We start from the raw sequence: 18,245 nt of genomic DNA, 5'->3' as shown, positions 1-18,245 counted from the left end.
TGAGCTCTACTGATAGAGGAGAGAATTTATAAATAGAGACAGGAGGTGGATTCATCTCACCAACTTTAACTTAGCAGTCTAGTTTCTCAGTAGTCAATGGAAAAGAAATGGGCATGTGCAGAACTTCAGCTCCTTATTTGAGATTTCTACCTTAAAATGCCCTCTAAAGTTTGTTTTATAGGCTCCACTAGTTTCTTGGATTCCCTCTAGGATCAGTGGGGAGAGATTTGCCTGTGGGAAGATCCTCACTGGTGCTTAGATAGATACTATTTTGATGAATGATAATTAATTGATAATATCTGTCAAACTGAAGGAGAAATGTGAGAGATGAAGGCAGATGGAGAAAGAAAATGAAGAGTGAGAAAGGACAGATTTGGGGTTGAGAAATGGAGAGGAAAAAGAGTAAGGAAATGCAAAAAGGGAACAGGAAAAGATGTAAAAAGAGAAAGGAGAAATACATAGAAAGAATGAAAGTGAAGAAAAGAAGTGGGTAGGGGTTATAGTAAAAGGAAAGAGAAAGAAGTTGGGGTCCGAAGCAAGTGAAGGGATAAAGGTTGTATGCAACAGGAAAGGCCCTGCCACAGATCCTGACACATTAGAAATTAATGGTAGTTCTGAGCATGCAAATCAAGATAATGGCACAATAATTTAAATAAATAATTTACCACAGGAATGTGGTTAGTGCATCCATTTAAAAGGATTTGCAAAGTAGCAGTAGAGCTGAAAGCCTGACATTTAATAAATGCTTTAATCTACGCATCCTCCATGCGGTTATGCATGATGATGAGAAGGACAACAACAAAAAAAGCACTGTGCTAACGTAGTACAAATATATTTATATGTCTGGCCTTTTTCTTCCCTTGAGTGCAGCATTAGCTACTGACACGGGCATTTCCTTTCAACTAATGTGTGCTAAAAGCAAAGATATAAAAAAGATGCTGCTATCCTCAGGCTGTCAGGGGCTCGTGAAAATGCTGGTCCAGCAAATGCTACACAAGTCGTTACTAGGTTCCAGATTCTTTTTTTTCTTGTAACTGACTCTGTTTTTACAATTTAAAGAGATTCTAGCTATCTTAGGAAGAGAAGGAGGCACAACAGGAGGCAAGCAAATAGTCGTGTGCAATTAGGAGAGTTCCTGCCCTCAGATCTGGAGACCTGAATTCCAAATTCAAGCCAGGCTTACACGAAAAGGACTTTGAGGGACATAGGCTAGGCCCCAGAAAATGTGTTCTCACATTACAAAATCCAGAAGATTTTCTGGTACAAAGAGACATGGTTCATGAGTCATTTGCACAGATTGAGCTATGCAAGAACCCCATAGGGATCAAGGTTCCTTAGCTGATCTATACATCCGAAACTCGCATAACTCTTGCACATATGGCCTGGTTTGCATTAGCAGTACCAATACCTTGCTTCCATTAAAGCAATGAGTCACATAAAGCCGAGGAAAAGAAAAAGGAATGGAGTCGTGCCAAACAAAACTGTGGCACAGTCTGTTTATTTCAAAATGCACGCTTCTATAAACTCTTATACTACATATGTTAAGAAATAGCAAAAAAAAAAAAAAAAAAAAAAAAAAAAAATCAAATATTCAAAGAATGTCTTCCATGCAGTCAGACAACCCTTCCTCATGGATGATACTTGTGTTTCCAGCCACAGGTGAACACAGAACACAGCGGTGGGGAGGACTGCACACTAGCTTAGTGATCGCCACATTCAGCAGCAATTGAGGGTAAATGAGTAGGCAAATCTTACAAAGAAAAAGTGAAACCTCCGTCTTGAAAACTCTTAGGTAATCTCACTGTAATTCACCATCGTCCAGGAAAATTTGCAAACGGCATTTTATATATTGGGCTTTGTAACAACACAGGAAAAGGAGAGAGAACCCTTTACTAAAATGGGCATGATAAAATACCCAGAATACAAAGAAGGCACAAATAAGAAGTCAACTCTTATAATCCTCATCTGAACATCAATCCTAGCAAACAATACTATTCCAAACACAAGAAAAACAACAGAAAGGCAAACTGCTCCACTGTAACACCAGCATATGCTGCCTGTGATGCGAATACGACTCAGTTAAACATGTGAAGTACATTACGCCAAGATATAATGGCTCCAAAACTAGTCCTATGAAGACTTACCCATTCGTGCACAGCTTTTAATAGCTTATTACCTATTTTGCAGGATCAAACACTGTCCAGTCTCCTAGGGGTGATGACTGCTATCATTTGCATACGCATTTTGTTCATTTTATGAAACTGCAAAGCTTCAGGTAGATAAAATACGTAGCCTTTTTTTTTTCATTTTGTAACCTATTCGAAAATACTCTTTAAAATATACCTGATTTCTGAAGAAGAGACTGTTCCTTGGCACCTGCTAGCTGGGCAGCTGCTTGAAGAATGACAGGCATGTCCTGCATAACAAGTACCAGCAGAGCTTCCACCTGGAAGTCACTAGAAGGAAGCATCATTCTCTGCCACAGAGTGCCACGGAAATAGCCCTTGATGGTCATTTAATTAGCTAACTGACAGCATCTTCTGAAGCCTTTCTAAAACCGCATGAAATGGGCAGCTAGTGGAACACAAAGCCCACAGCAGAAAACGGGATGCCATTTCACAAAAAGCATACAAGAGAGCTCAGTGATGTGTTACTGAAAATGAAGCTTTTCTTTCACATGGAAATGACTGTACCTGTTTTATAAACTTCTTTATAAAGACTTCTCCCCACTATGCTTGTGGCCAGCTGCTTTTCTTGCTGTGACCTGTCCCTTCGTGTTTTGGTGTGCTGGGACGGTGTCACGTAGCTCCGGAAACACCCACCCACCATCCTCTTTCACAAACTTATATAGTCTATATTTAGTAGAGAGAAAGGTGCAAGGGGCTGCCTGACTTCCTCTTTCTTCTGAACAGAGGCTGTGGGTGACTTTTACATATGGCACCACTGCAGAGGAAAATCGAAGAGGAAGTGTTCTTATAGCCTATATATATATAGTTCTTATAGCTGTGAATGGAGACCTCCAACAGACCTTCCCTCCTTGCAGACACTGCAGCTGGGATCAACAACTCCATGTCACTGAAGCAGCCCCACTGCAAGGCAGGACATCAAGAAAAAGCAGGAAAGCAACTGCAGGAAGCAAAGGGACAAATTGCTTCCCATCTCTTTACTTACTAGGACTGCACTTCTCCAAGCTAGAAACTCTGCAACACCTTGTCTTCCAGTCAGGGAAAGAGGTAATACCAAATACTTGGCAATTTTAGAATTTTAGAATTTGCAAGGAACAATTGCAATTTTAGAATTTGCAAGGAACAATTAAGGATCTTTGGCAGCTGCATCTGTAACTGAGCCCGTTGCTCTGCTGATGCAGAATCGGATGCTGCAAAGCCTTGGTGTGAAAAGCTTATCTCAGAAGATTTAATTAACCACCGAAAGAGACAAAACTCTTTTTATCGGAAACTCTGGCCAGTTTAGTTTGTGGTTAATATGTATCTTTGGAAAAAAAATGAAGGAATAAAACCCTAAAGTAGATAGAAATCTGGCTCTCCTTCTTTACCTGAATGTTGCTCTTTAGAATAGTCCAATATAAACAGAATTGTGGAGAAAACTCAGGAGGGAGGAGCACATTTTATTGTGTTCTCTGCTGACTGTGGAAATAAATACTTAGAAAAATTGAAACTGTAACGTGATGCCGGAATCACACTCCATCTCTGAACATCCTTGTCTTAGAGTATGGTCAGTTGCCATCAATAAACAAACAATACTACAAAACCAAAATTGTGCTCCTGCAAATCCTGACCTTGAGGGGATTTTTCAAGATATAAAGGGTTGTAAAGTACCTCACTCGAGAGCAAGTCAGTGCAAACTGTGTGTCTCCTTCCTCATGCCTTGGAGCACAGCAATTCCCCATATGCTATTTGCATGAACTCTGCTTTGCAGCATGTGTTTTAAATGTGGTGTTGTGGTATATTAATTTCTCCTATTTCTCATTTCTATGCCAGAGCACAGCCCGTAATTAGGGTCAGATTTTCAAAGAGCATAGGTGACATCAGGCATCAAAAATGGCAGATTTCTGCAAGACTTAGTCAAGAGTGTGGGCTAAGATAACCTTATGAATCATAGAGCTGCTGAGTGTTAAACACTTCTTAAAATTAGATCTTTCTTAGATGTTTAAATTGAAGCTGAGCTCTTTCAAAGATCTTCAGTGATGACTGTAGCATTCTTCAAATGCTAAGTATGTGAAAAAAGTGGCCTTTAAAGCTTTCTGAGGTGCTGATTTTTACATGGATAAGAAATGGCTTTACATTGCATTTATAAATCTGTCTGGAAACAATATTTAGATGGTTCTGAATCTCCAGTACTGTGTAAACTTTCCAGCATTCCCAGGTGAAGAGGTCTGGCACCTTGTGTCATTGCTCTGAATCCATGAAATAAATATTTTGCTAGTGAAAAGATTATGGTAAACACTGCTGATGGATCAATAGCTTTTCAACATATTATTTTTGACTGCAATTGAAATTTTAAGTATTAGATGAATTTTGAAGCTTTTAATTCTCTCAACATAATAAAAGAAGAAAGGTTCTTTCTATATCACCAACAATATTTCTAGGAAAAGAAAAAAAAATGTATTTTTTCCTTTGATCCAAAACTAATACAGTGTAGAAACTACATATAATTTTAGATTAAATTCTTCTTCCATCATTATTTGCTCTATTTGTCCTTTTTTTCCAAAGCTGCTAAGATCAGCCTTGCAAACTCTGTCCTGCTGACTCAGCTGACTGAGCCAAAACTCATAAAAACCTATTTAAAAGAGGTCCAGTGATTTTATTTTCTAATCATAAATAAGAAATTTAATTAGCATCTCACTGCTAATGAAGTCACCATGGAAGACAAGATTGAGGAATAAAGCACAGGGATGGAACGTCAAGCATAAAACAAAACAACTCTTATGTAGAAGCCAGTTTAACTCCTGCTTTTCCCATATTAAGTTTCAGCTCTTTTAAGAATTATGCTCTATGTTTACAAGCCCTTCTTAAATGACAGGGCCTTTCTATCTTCTATGGCAGTAATTACTCTAGCATGATAAAGCATCATGCAAAGCACAGAATAACAACAGAGGAAATTCAACCTGGATGAGAAACAGGGGCAAGGTAGAGCAAGATGGATATGAATTTAAATTCCATTTGGTCATAAGCTAACCTGGTCAAGGAGTGTTTCCAATCCAGTAAAAGCAATACACTCAACTCATATTATTCTCCAGGGTACTGCAAACATCACAATGATGAAAGGAGAATGAAGAACAGAATTTCTTTTAGGAGAAATATAGGGAGAAAATAAAGGAAAACTCTTCAGGATACATGCCCGGTCTTTTTATTCTTAGCATTTCTAGAAGGTGAGTCCTCAGCTGACGCGAGCATTGACTGCCTTTGCCCATCTGCGTGTGTATGACAGGGTGATGTGTGTGACAGTCCCTGCCCAGCAACGCAGACAGTCACCTGGGGGGAAGGCAATGAGACGGGAGGTCTTGGAGTGTGGAGTTGCTTTGGTGAAGGAACACAAAATGCAGCGCAGCGCCGCGGGAGGACAGCGGCGAGTGCCGTGGGAGAGCTCTGAGAGGCATGACAAACTACAGGAACCACAAAGCTGTACTTTCTTCGTAGACTCATGCTGAAATTGTTCAGAGTGTAGGAGTAATTGTTTTCAGGACCTGTCCTAAGAGACAGTAATTATTAATGGTTCTTGGATTGCAGGTAAAGCTTTTGGAGGAAGTTTGCGTGCGGGCATACCCTTTCCTGGATCTCAGTGGGGTAAAAAAGGGTGTTAATAGCACTGGTCTCGGTTTCCCTGAGCAGATAAGATTTTAATTCTTGTTCCTTCTCTGATGTGACTTCAAAGCTGGAAAAGTCCAGAATGTTGTTGCAGCATTATAAAAACTTATGCAAGGTGACACAACAAGCAGCTCTTCCTCATGATCAGGAATGGAAAGCAGAGGTTGTGCAAACAAGCAGGGCTCTACGTAGCGTGGCAGCAGTGGTTCAGGGACAGTGAAGCTATCTTGGAAGCTCCGTCCGCCTGCTTTTCACTTGATGCTCACATAACACCTTAAAAATACCACTGCGTTTGCACTGCAGGCCCAGGGAGCAGAGCAGTATTTTCAGGCAGCTGTAAACATGAGTGGACAGAGTAGGTAAATGACAGTGGTGTCAGAGCCAAGAGCACAGTCCGCAGGCTCCGTTGATCAGCTGTCCTGCTCTCCCTTCGGTATTTCACTCCAGCTCCCATCAGCGATGCTCCCTAGCTGGAGTGACAGTCTCTATTTATACTCTGATGAAAAGCAGCAAGGAGCCTCTTTAAAAACAATTCATTTTCTCAATTCTGTCCTCACTTTCCTCCCTGCATAAAGCAGGAAAAATGCAGGCTCGGAGGAAGTAAAAAGCTGGAGGTAGAATCATATACCTTGTTTTGACATTCCCATCACATCTCGCCCCATGAATTAACCCCTTCCTTACTACTAACCCTGCCTGCTTACACATAAGAAAGCTGTGAGAAGCAAGACTGGAGAAGGGGAGTAATGAAATTGGAGCTACCAAAAGACACCAGTGACTTGTCAGTTTTTTACTTGCTGGGAGTGAAATATGCAGCTTTCACTGATTTCTATTGTTATTAAATGTTATATACTTTGAAAACTGGATGCCAAGAATCCCTCTCAGAGATCTGGATTTTGAGTCCGCACTGCAGCATTATCACGCCTGAATTTCTTAAAAGGGACAGCTCCACAATGGCATCTCTTTGAGGAGATCCTGCCATGGTTGTTGACAGCAATGGGCACACATAAGGACAAAAGGCACAGTGCAAAACACTACAAGTTGCAGAAATACATGAGAGAGAACTCCCATAAAAAAAGCCAGTCTAAATCTAAGTAACATCAAAGATCTGGCAGAAGTAAACGAGCCCCCAAAGCTCATTTTTGCCTTGACACTCCATTACTAGCTTGGCTTCTTTTATCTAAATGCTATTGGAAATTTGTTTTGCTATTTAATCACTGTCTGACAACCTTATATTACTGCAATACAATGTAGTATCTTGAGACTATATAACAGTAGCATTGGCTATCATTTTCCTTAACTCACTGAACTGTAATCTCACCTTTCTGATGTTTGTGTTCTTTGTCTTTTAAATGATATTAGAAACAAGGCTAAAACTATTGATAAAATTTGCAAAAGAAGCCCACTTACCTATGCTTTATTTTCAAAAGTGATATAAACAGAAGCCTACATTGTCATTAATAGACACGAGGTTCAAGATAGAGGTCTGAGACCTTTTGGAGTTTAACAGCTTTTGGAAACTGGAAGAGGAATCTTTTGTCTTATCCAGCTGCTCATTCCTGCTCTGCAAAGGCAGAGCTGATGCAGCCAAAAACCACCCACTTTTTTGCAGGGTGAAATCTCAGCAGGATTAGCCTCTTCATCTAGCCCACCATATCACCCTACAAATGCTTGTGCCAACAAAGTACAAAGGGCAGCGCACAAGGAGTAACAAGCAGCCGAAGTTGGGTCTTCAGAAGGATTGCTGCGAGCTGCATAACCACAGTGCTGGGGCTGAAGGTGCTGAGACACTTTCAGAAAGCAGTCCCACACAGCGGCAATGAATCAGCAGCTGCAAGGAGCCTGAGCAGAAAGCAGAGATCTTGCAACCTTCACCCAACACGGTACCGTTCCACAGATTCTGCGCTTTTTTAATCACTCGGCAATAGAAGTTCTAATAGAAAAATAAACTTCAGCAAAATTTCAACTGCAATGAGTTGAAATTGAAAATTGCTGGACAGTTTATTGGCAATTATGGTAAGCTGTGGAGGTGAGGTGAGGTGACTCAGGAGCACCAATATCTGAACAGTCAGGAACCCATATACAACCCCCCAGCATCTCCAATGATGATGTCAACACCATAAACAGTGAACTGAGACTTATCCTGATTCAAATTCCTGGAATCTGTCTTTATGCTTCTTTCTGATACTTATGATGTCACTCACTCTGGCAAGGGAAAAAAGGAATCATTTTCTCACTTCATGATTTGAAGTTCCGAAATGGATAATTCTAGTAAAACGTATTTTTTAAAGCATAACGGAAGCTTAAAGCAACAACCATATTCTCCTTCTGAATTCCTATATTCAAATTTCAAGCCCTCAGCCGACAATGATGTCAGGTATCTTCTGGTCTGTATGGACCCCCCTGGTGCCTCACAAGCCATCCAAAAACCTGCTTTATTCATTTTTTTTTCTCAGAAGAAATACAGATTGCTGGTTCAAACACCAAAAGCTGCAGGTCTGCTCTTTGGTTTATGGCCAAACTCAGGACAGAATGAATTTCTGGTCTTAATCGCTCAGTTCACTGTCTCCATACGGGGTGAGGAGAAAGGTGGGAAACAATCCACTTGTAGATGTGAAGAGATAACACAGCACAGCCAGGATATGGCTTTGCATGGCCCACAATCTCATGCTCTGATCTGACTCTTATGGCTGACTAATGTCTGGGACCACAGACATTACCAAGTTACAACGCTGCCACTGCAATGAGTTTATCTGCATTGCAGATAGGTCTAAAATGTACCAGGAGTTTGTTCTTAACCTCACAGCTTCCAACATGCCCTTCACATGCACCATATCTATCATTTTCCAATGGTTCCTTGCAGGTTCTTCATTCCATCCTTTCTCGCTCCTACTATTGAACCAGAGTCTCCTTTCCGAGATGTGCAGCCCTCGGTGCTCAGTGATTCAGGGGAGGTGTTACCGTCAAGAACATTTCCTCCAGCAAACCGCCCTATACTGCTCTTGATATGGATACGGGCAGGTCACACAAACACCATTCTTTATTGTAACACTGCACATGAAAATGTCTAACAAGTCTCATTTTTCCTTCTGATCACAGAATTTCAGATTAAAAAGGAACTGATTCAGTGTTTCCAGCCTTACAGGAAATGTATTCTTCCTTCACTTTTTTTCCTAACAACTAAAGAAGAAAAACAAGCTCTTTTCTGACCTAAGACAAAAGCTTAAATATTTTTTTTTTTTTTTTTTGGTTTCATGCTGCATTCATATTTTTCATGGCATAAATTGCAAAAATGAGAGAATAAGAGACAGAAGAAAATTAAACCTTCTACAATAAAATACATTAGCCTACAGTCTTCCTGAAAAATATCTAACTGGAAATATAGGAATATGTTACTGGAAGGACAAAACATGCCAAAAATCTGTTAAAACAAATTAATATTGAGACTTATTCTGTCTTATATTGGCAGAAAGTGTGAAGGGAGATAGTGCCAGTGTAACAGCAGAGAAGCTTTGCTTTCCCAGGAGAAAAGCAGCTCGGAAATAGCAAAGAAGGTGGAAAATGTTTATGGAGTTTTATATTTCCAATCAGTACAAGTCATTAGTATAGCAAGTTTGATCATCTCATTGTGTACTTCATCATAAATTACTAAAACCTCATAGAATGGCAACTGCTTCCAGAAAAAGCCAAGGAGCAGGGGTGCAGGCAGCAGCTGCTGGATGGATGTGACTTGTCCTTGTAAGAGCCTGGGATGTACCAGTGGCTTTGGAGAGCATCTGTGCAAAGCTGCAAACAAAAAGTGTTTCTTAAACACAGACTTCAAACAAGAGACCAGTAGAGTTAACGCCACTGGTATTTTAACTGAGATGTTAAAAGCCAAAAGCCTTCAACTGATCTTTTCGATGTGATAAATCTTTCAACAGATGATCAAGGATAAAAGATTCAAACGCCAGCTGCACCGCAGTTTAGAAATACAGTGTATTTGCTGTAATCTTTAGAAAAAAAAGTTGCAGCAACCTTCAGGTGCTTTCCCAGTTTGCTCAGGATTCAGAATTCACAGAGGGAAACATTTGAAAGGTTTCTTTATTGCCTTTTCAAACCCCGGAGGAACTTGCTTTTGTGCTCAAATATATTAGAAGTGTGTAACAACCTATTAAGCACACTCATACTGATTACAAGGATGGGCACAGCAAGATTAGAACTATTTATACACACAGAGCCATAAAAATGAAGTGGAAATAATCCATTAAGTGGTAATGATAGCCATATATGTACTGTTAGCACAGAGCGTTTTCTGCATTCATATAGAAAAAAAATATTGATCCCATTTTAAACAGAAACCCTGTGTTAAATGTATTCTCTTCAGTGCCTCAGTTCCAACCTGAAGAAAATTTGCCAGCAAAGAACCAACATTCAGGGAGGCCCAGGGGAGTCTTCCTATTGCTTCCAATGAAGCCGTTCTCCTTCCCTGGACCCCAGGGAACACGGCACTATCCGACTGTGCACACAACACAGATCTTTGGGTAAGGCCAAACTGACCTGAGGGACCAGAACAAACATATCTGCTAGTACTACACAGTGTTACTTTGTGCAGAGAAATTCACTGAGGCAACAATTACTACCAATAATATCACACATACAGCAGAATATACATTTACCCTTTTGACAAAAACAGAATGTTATAACATTTAGTTTGACATTTCGGATAGATTTCCAGTGAGATTTGACGAATTCCTCTCTTCTGTTGAGTTGCTAAACAGAATCACTGAAGGAGACAGCATTAGAAAGTAATGCCCCATCTAGCACTGAAGATAAAGTAGCTTTTGGAGGTCTTACATAACAAGAATATTGACTTCTCTACAAGTTCAGCAGTGACAGCACACAATGTACAACACGTTGGCAATCTTTGGTGCTATAAGTAAGGTATTTTTATGAACTTTGGGATAAAAGCTGTGTGCTTGCCTTTTGTGCAATGGTTTTCTCTACTGGTAAGATACTAAACGCAGTCCTCTGCAGATCATTAAGCACAGGAATTTATGGTAAGCTACTCCTACCATTCCTAGGGCCCAAATGCTTGGCAGAAGAGTATGAAGGGAAGTGTTCAAGATCAAAGGCCAGAGAACACATTTATGTTTAACTAATGTCAGTGTGGCAATCTCCTGACATGGAATAAGCTGCTGGCCACAGCTGGGACACACCATGTCTGGATAGATGGCACATGTGCTGTTCTGTCAAACTGCACTTAAAACCGCCTGGCACTGTCGTCTCTTTTGGCCTGAGAGGGGTGAAAGTGAGAGGGTAGCACAGGGAGAGAATCCTGCCGGGAGAGGCAGAGAAAGCAGCTTTTATTACTTGCTGGATGTGCGCCACAAAAGCCAATTCTATACATTTGACAGCAACCATTATAATTCCAGAGTCCTTGAACAAATCACAAGCAGAAAGGTTATCTTCCTGAAAATGTTCATTGCCATTAAATAACTGACCCAGACTAGAGGCATTTGAGAGACACTGGGGGAAGGGAGGAGATAGGGAATTACTTATTACATGGACACGTTAGCAAACCCTGCCATTTGTTCTGAAAAAGGAATTGCACCCTCACCGCGGACACCATCTCCTTTGACACTCCAGGAATGCAGTCCAGATCCTATGGACAACAGTGCCAAAAAAGCCAGGCTGAAAGGGGATATATGTGGAAAAACTCCCCACAATTTGGTAAGGCCACTGGCTGGTTCTACCCACCAATGTTGGTCCCAAGAGCTGGCCCCATGTTCCTTGTTCTTTCATGTTAGATTTCTATGGAGGCTACTCACAAAGAAAGTAACAGTAGGTCAAATTCCACCATCAGTTACACAACCCTAATGACTGCACTTAGGGGAAATATCCATATGTCATGACACATCCATTTCTGTATCACAGGGAAAGTTTAGATATCTGCTAAAAAGTGGGTAATTTGTTCTTTTTGATTAATGTAGACGTAATATTGGGAGAAACGGAGATCTCCGAATTACACTCTCTGTTAGCAAAGGCAATCATGCCTTATAACTGATTAAAAATTTGACTAAGCATCAGTAGAAACTAGGTCATCTGGTATATTAGACAGCTTCAGTACTACAGCACTGCAGCATTCAGATTCCTTCCACATATTCACACTTACTTGGATTGCACCTTCCAGGTAAGTTTCCAATTGTTTTTAGTTCTAACAAAGGCACGTGCAGCCAGTCTGCTGTCTTCTCATCCATGTTGAAAGTTTGTTTTTCTCTTAATTCAGAATTAAATCTAATTTGAAGTAAGCATTTGCAAATGACCAGGCAGTTAAACATTTTGGTTTCTGAATCTCTGTTCAGGTAGAGCACCTCTTAGAACAGGAATTTGCTTGGTAGGATGGAATATGTGCAGGCTCTTTCCAGTTGAAATCACTCTTCTAGATCCAAAGTATTGGAGTGGAAAAACAAAATTTTCTCCCTGGTTCCTTCTACCCTTGCAACTGCCACTACCCAGTCTTAACAATGCCTGTTTTTAACTCAATCTATGGCAAATTATGAGGATGAAAAGGGAAAAAAAAAAAAAAAAAAAAAGAGAGGAGAGAAAAGAGAAAAANAAAAAAAAAAAAAAAAAAAAAGAGAGGGAGAGAAAAGAGAAAAAGGGAAGTTGTCTCAGCCAATTTGTTCTCCGGAGATACTAAGGTTTCTCAGAAGAGACTGTGGCACAGAATAGAATAAAAACAAAGCACTAAATCATCACAAAAGTTCTGTACAATGACTAAAAGGAACACAAGAACTTTTCCTATCACAGGATGAGTTGTAACAGAGTAAGAGTCATATTAGACCTGTATGAATAAAACGAACATCTCTCTTATTTTACCATTCTTGGTTTGACGACTTTTCGCAAGATCCTGAAGACAAAGATATTATAATGTAGTTGCTTCTGCATTCAGGAGAGAAAGCTCCTAGCTCAAACGCTGCAGTTGTCTCTGAATCAAAAAGAATATATTATTCTGGCAAACATAAAATGTTAGCTCCTTTCACCCACAAAGAGATGGATAATTTTTAAGGACATGGACAGGGTAGATTGTTAACAGAATTCTCCTACATAATAATTCTCTTATTAATTCAACTGAGTTTAATAAGTGATCCTCATTCAGACCTCCAAAGCCCACATCAGAACATTCCTAGAAATAAATCTTCAGTCTCAATAGTCCTGCTTAAGAATGTGAGGCAAAAAAGCTTCATCAAAGCAAGTTATTTCTTTGCTGTATCTGGTTCAAAGCTTACAAACTTATAAAAAAAAAAAAAAAAAAAAAGCAGTAATACCATTATTATCCAAGGATATTGTCCTTGGATGCAATTTTTAGTCATGTTTGATCTTTGAGGCTCTCTAGTACGTCTAGCGGGGAAGAAATGAGCTGTTCCCCAGTCCCAGGAGCAGAGTTACTCCCACCACAGCATTACTGTAGGGAATCTCTGCTTCTGAGATTTGAAACTTCAAGGGGATCCCCTGGATAAAAACCAGCTCAGTCTCAGAGAAGAAGTCCTGCACTGGGACAAGAAGACTGCAGTTTTATTTGGTCTAATAAAATGACTTAGAAGCAATGAGAAGAAAGCATCTCATCCAGAACTATTTTTCTAATTTTCCAAAGCATTTTGCATTATGCTCTCCCATTTCTCCAACGACACTCACTCCCACCACTATGCTCTTCCTCTGCTGCAGCGTGCGTATTCTGCAAAGGAAAGAGCAGCTGAAAAACTGCACCACTTCCTCCAGTTCCCCTGCAGGTCCACAGGGGAGATGCTAAGGCAGCAAAGAGCAAGAGCAGTGGCTCCTTCCAATATGAAGTCACCATCAAGATAAAAAGAGATAGAGCAACTTGGCAGAAGGCTGGGGTAAGGGCTTAGGAAGGAGTAGGATGATAGAAAGAACTATGTCAGAGATGGCTCTACTTAGAAGTGGAAAGGAAGTTATGGTGTGTTATAGGTGTTAAAAACTCTGTTCATGAGTTATTAACTCTCTCTGTTGTGAGAAACAGAGAGAGGATGACAGGGGTTGTTTGCAGTGAATGACCAGATATCAGTGTGCGAATTGGAAGGAAGCTGTGCAGGTATTTGGGGATGGGAACTGATTAACAAATCCTGCATGTGCACAAGAGACGAAGGGCAGCCTGGCAAGCAAGAGGTACGTGCAAGGGCAAACCAGTGGCCAGCACCCCTGTGTTTGCAAAATGAACTTTGCTGGGCAGCAATGAATGCTGTGTGCATGAGAAAGGAGATGGGGCAGGAAGTAGGAGTGCGTGTGAGGAGCTAGAGGAGCAATGGGAAAGGGGAACACAAGACAGAGAAGGAGGAAATGACAGAGGGGAAGGAGAGAAAGATTAAGAACATGGGGGAGGATGCACAGTCTATTGCACAGGCAAGAAAGAGGAGGGGGAGGGAAGGCAAAGAAAGGAACATTTGTTACACAGAAAGTATGCTTGATGGAAAACAGACATAAAAGACGGTGCAAAAGATAATAAAAGATACCTTAGAGTTGAGAAAAGAAGTGACAAGAACAAATTCAAACAGAAGAAAAGAAAAGAGAAAGATTTTATTAACTTAATAGAAAGCATAAATCTCCAGTGAGGAGATCTGAAGGAAAGGTTAGGACACAGCATACCATGGGTAAAAACAGAAATTCCCTAGAGGCCATTGCTCACAATTAGTCCTTTCATCTCCCCTCTCTAGACCTCCAGTTCAATTCAGTTCATTTGAGCCCATACGAGCACCTCCAGCAGCAGCCTGCAGTGAGCCCTCCGCTCCAAGTATCCGTGCAAGGACACCTGTTGAGTGCAAGGAAGGAGCTAACGCAACCGTGCTCAAAGCAACACCTTCCTGAGCGTGAACACACACAAAAAGTGAAAGGTAAAAGTGGAACGGGTGGGATCAGAGTGAGGTGCTGTCATAGGCAGCAGTGAGGTGGAGCTGGTCTCACGGCTGCTTTCCTTACCTTGAGTGCTCATGAGGAACTGGCTGTCTTTGCTGCTGCTGCTGCTGCTGCTGCTGCAGGCTGAAACTCCCTACGTTGCCTCCATGCACTTGTTACTGTCTCCCTCCAGGAGTCCTGGAGAGGTTGGTTGTGCTCTGAAGCTGCTGAAAAGTAGCAGCAGTACAAGAAGCTTCTTTGCCTTCAAAGTGCAAAAAGTTTAGGAAGAATCAGGAATACAGGATGCAAGTGCACCGGTGTCAGAATGAGCAAAGAGCGACACAAAGTAAGAAAAAGTGTGTCAGCGGCTGGGAGGGGCGGAGGAGGAAAATGCAAAGATCTGACAGGAAACCAGACTATAAATCTGCTTAAGGTTTAAAAAAAACACATTTCTGCTCCCCAGTGATACAGCCTGTTTGCAAATGACTCTGCTTGCAGGTGACAGCAGAGCCCCGCGGTAGCACTGCGAGCAACAGAGAGGCACTTCTGCCCCTTCCCCTGGAGGGCAGAGGGTGAAGCTGGCAGCAGCACAGAGCACGGGCACAGGCAGGAAAAGGAGGTTTTATCTGCAGCCTTCCTTCTGGTTGCCCTGGTTTCTGGAGCATGTTTTCCTCAGGCGAAAGGGGACATGTTGAACGCCAGCCTTATGGGTGCCGTGCTGCTCATAAAGCACCCCTTGCTCCTGCTTGCATGTGCTGGCTGCAGAGAGGGCAGGAAGGAAGAAAACCAGGACTGTGCTCCGGCAGGAGAGAGTTTCAGACACAGCTGTTTCAGGCAGAAGGAGTTTTGGGGTTTCCCAAGGTTTCTAAGTCTTTTTGAGGAAACATCTATTTGATGAACAGCTGCTGCTGTTGTTAAAAGGGAAGTCAAGAAAATTTACTGTATATGAATATTAGTTCATTTTATGCCTAAATTGCATTTTACAAAAGGGGAAGACTCTCCACTGACGTAAATAAGCTGCATTAACTTGGACTTAAAGATCTCGTATAGCTTTACTGCTGGACTCAAGGCCACCCATGGGCAAGCCCACAAAATAATGGGTCTCACTAAGGACAGTCACCTGCTAGGTGACAAATAAGAGCTTCCCACTACAGACGAGCTAGTGAGAACAGGGTAAACCAGCCCTTTCTCTCACTGTTCTCCCAGTCTTGCTGGCCCTGTGTTCACCACCACCACTTTTAATACTGGTACCGTCCTGATCCTCAGCCTGAATCACTCACAACTCGCCTGCTATAAGTGCTGGTTCTTCTGCTGTTGCCTATTCAACTTCCAGAGGAAAAGAAGGCTCAGGAGCAGCTGTGTATGTGTATACACATATATGTGCACATCTGTGTGTGTATCTCGTGGGAAACGGTTAGAGAAGGAAATGCATGAAGACTGGGAATGATAAGAAGAAGTGAGGAATGAGAACGAATTTAGGAATGAGAGAAAGGAGGAGGTATGAGGATGGTAATGGAGTGAGAGAAAAAGAAAGTTAAAAATAGTTGTTAGAGAACAAACGAAAACAACGAATGGAAAGTAAGTATAAAAGAACAGTGGAAACGCTATCAAAAGAAGGCAGCATCAAAGAAAACAGAATGGAGGAAGTGAGATGAGAGTGAAAAGCAGAAATGTAAGGGAGAAAATACATGGCTCAAAGTGCCATTACAAAAACCCTCATGTGTTCTTGCTGAACTGAAATCTGTAATCTCATGAAGACTGGGAAAAGGCAGAATATACATGCTAGGGGAGCAAAACGTGTGGGGCATCCCTGCTGCAATTCTCCCTGTATTTGCACCTGGTTTTGGACTGATAAGGGACCTAAGCTTAGCCTAAGGATGACATTGAAAAGGATTCTGGAGGGCATGCTGATTCTGTAAATGAAGAGCTCGAAAAACAGTGAGACAGGAATTTCCTTCTCCCAGCCTCTCCTGGACAATAGCAGAACCCCTCTCTGTCTTTCTAACGCTACTTATTTGTTTATTTTTATTATGAATAAGGACTACGCTGTTCTGAGCAGTTCTTGTGCACCTGTATCAAACCTGTGCATTGCATGTGATGGGCAACGAAAGTTTGCCATCATCAGATGCCAGAGTTTCCTGCTCTGGGCAGCCAGAAATCTATCCCTGTGACAACTGCACGGGTGAGGATCTGCAGTTTATGACCTACAACCAGCCCAACTGGGGAAAGGCCATACTTTGCAGAAGGACAGTGAAATACTCAGGTGAGAATTGTGGCCTATGGTTATTCCATCAAAAGGGCTGTAATTCATTTCTTCTATCTAAGCTTTCTATTGCATTCATGGAGGAAGCTGATTTGTGCAGGCGACTGAGGAACCATTTGCGGCTCCCCCAGAGCAAGTAGCTCGCTCACAGGAGGCTTTTGTAGCTTCCCTTCCATTTAAAAACCACAGATCTTCCACGCGCAAACCAAGACACAGTTCCTAATCTGAAAGGAAGAATGTGCTAGAAATGCAACTGAAAACTCCCCAAGTCTTATTTTAGGTTCTGCCTTCTGTCTTTGAGTCCTTCAGCAAGTGGGATATCAGCCAGAACAAAACTGGCCTCCAGAGTCAAGCAAGCAGTTGGATAGCAGCTCTTCCTCTTTCTGCTTCTGTTTTGCTTAATGCTGTGGATTATAAGCAGCTCTCAAAAAAACATTTTAAAGAAGAACATAGGTTTCCCTGGGCCCAGAGTGCAGCCTCAGAGGCAAAAGAACTATCCAGTGAAGCCTGAACAGCCTTAAGGAACATATCACTGAAACTCAGAGGACCTAAAATAGTCCTAGTTGTAAAGACTTTCCCGGTAAACTGAAATTAGCCAAGCGTGATCTAGGCATCAGTCAAAAACTCCATATCCACCTATTTGATAAGAATTTATAATCTTCATGCCAGGTTTCAGTTTTTAAAAATGCTCTCAAGATATAAAAACATTATGATTTAGGTTATAGTTCCTTGAAGCTGATAGACTGACGTGAAGTATTTCACAAATCAGCACATACAAGGAAAGTGAAGAAAATGTTCTGTCGTGGTACCAGAAAACTCAAGGAAACTCAGACAATCCACTGAAAACACAGGTATCTGGCAAATCTCTGCAGAATTTGAATCAGTGGGTTTAACTGATCCAAATGCAAGGGCTAGGACCTTGTCTGGTAGAGCTACATATCTTTTAGACAGCGGCAACAAGAAACAACCTAGAAACAGATATATTAAGAGTTGAAAACTGGGAAGACATCTAAAAGAAGCATTGGAAAAACAAGAGCTTCCCTAAACTGTCTGGCTGAAAAAAAGACAACTTAGAAGTGGGATTAAACTGTCTTTTGTCATTTTACTCCCATTCCATTCAGGGTAGGGGATTTTTTTTTTTTTTTGGTAAGAAAAGAGAATTGCCTCAAAGATACCTGGCTCTGCCATCTGTTTCCTTATGCAGGCAAAAAAATCCACCAGAACTTTTATTTTGGTTAGCTGCCGATGGCAAGGGCTAACAATGCACC

The 18,245-nt window shown here is 41.3% G+C and overlaps 1 protein-coding gene across 1 annotated transcript in view; it reads right to left on the bottom strand.

Annotated features, from left to right (window-relative positions):
- Window positions 1–14,823, bottom strand: part of CARD11 (caspase recruitment domain family member 11) — a 45,013-nt gene extending 30,190 nt beyond the window's left edge. The window contains exon 1 of the mRNA XM_026054140.1: window positions 14,799–14,823. Coding sequence (XP_025909925.1) covers window positions 14,799–14,811 — 13 coding nt within the window. The 5' untranslated portion in view covers window positions 14,812–14,823. The remainder of the gene's footprint in view (window positions 1–14,798) is intronic.
- Window positions 14,824–18,245: the final 3,422 nt, after the last annotated feature.

The sequence above is a fragment of the Nothoprocta perdicaria genome, unplaced genomic scaffold (assembly GCF_003342845.1).
Source record: "Nothoprocta perdicaria isolate Ctin4 unplaced genomic scaffold, notPer1 scaffold_12, whole genome shotgun sequence".
NCBI classification, from domain to species: Eukaryota; Metazoa; Chordata; class Aves; order Tinamiformes; family Tinamidae; genus Nothoprocta; species Nothoprocta perdicaria.
This window is presented reverse-complemented; position numbering and strand designations above follow the sequence as displayed.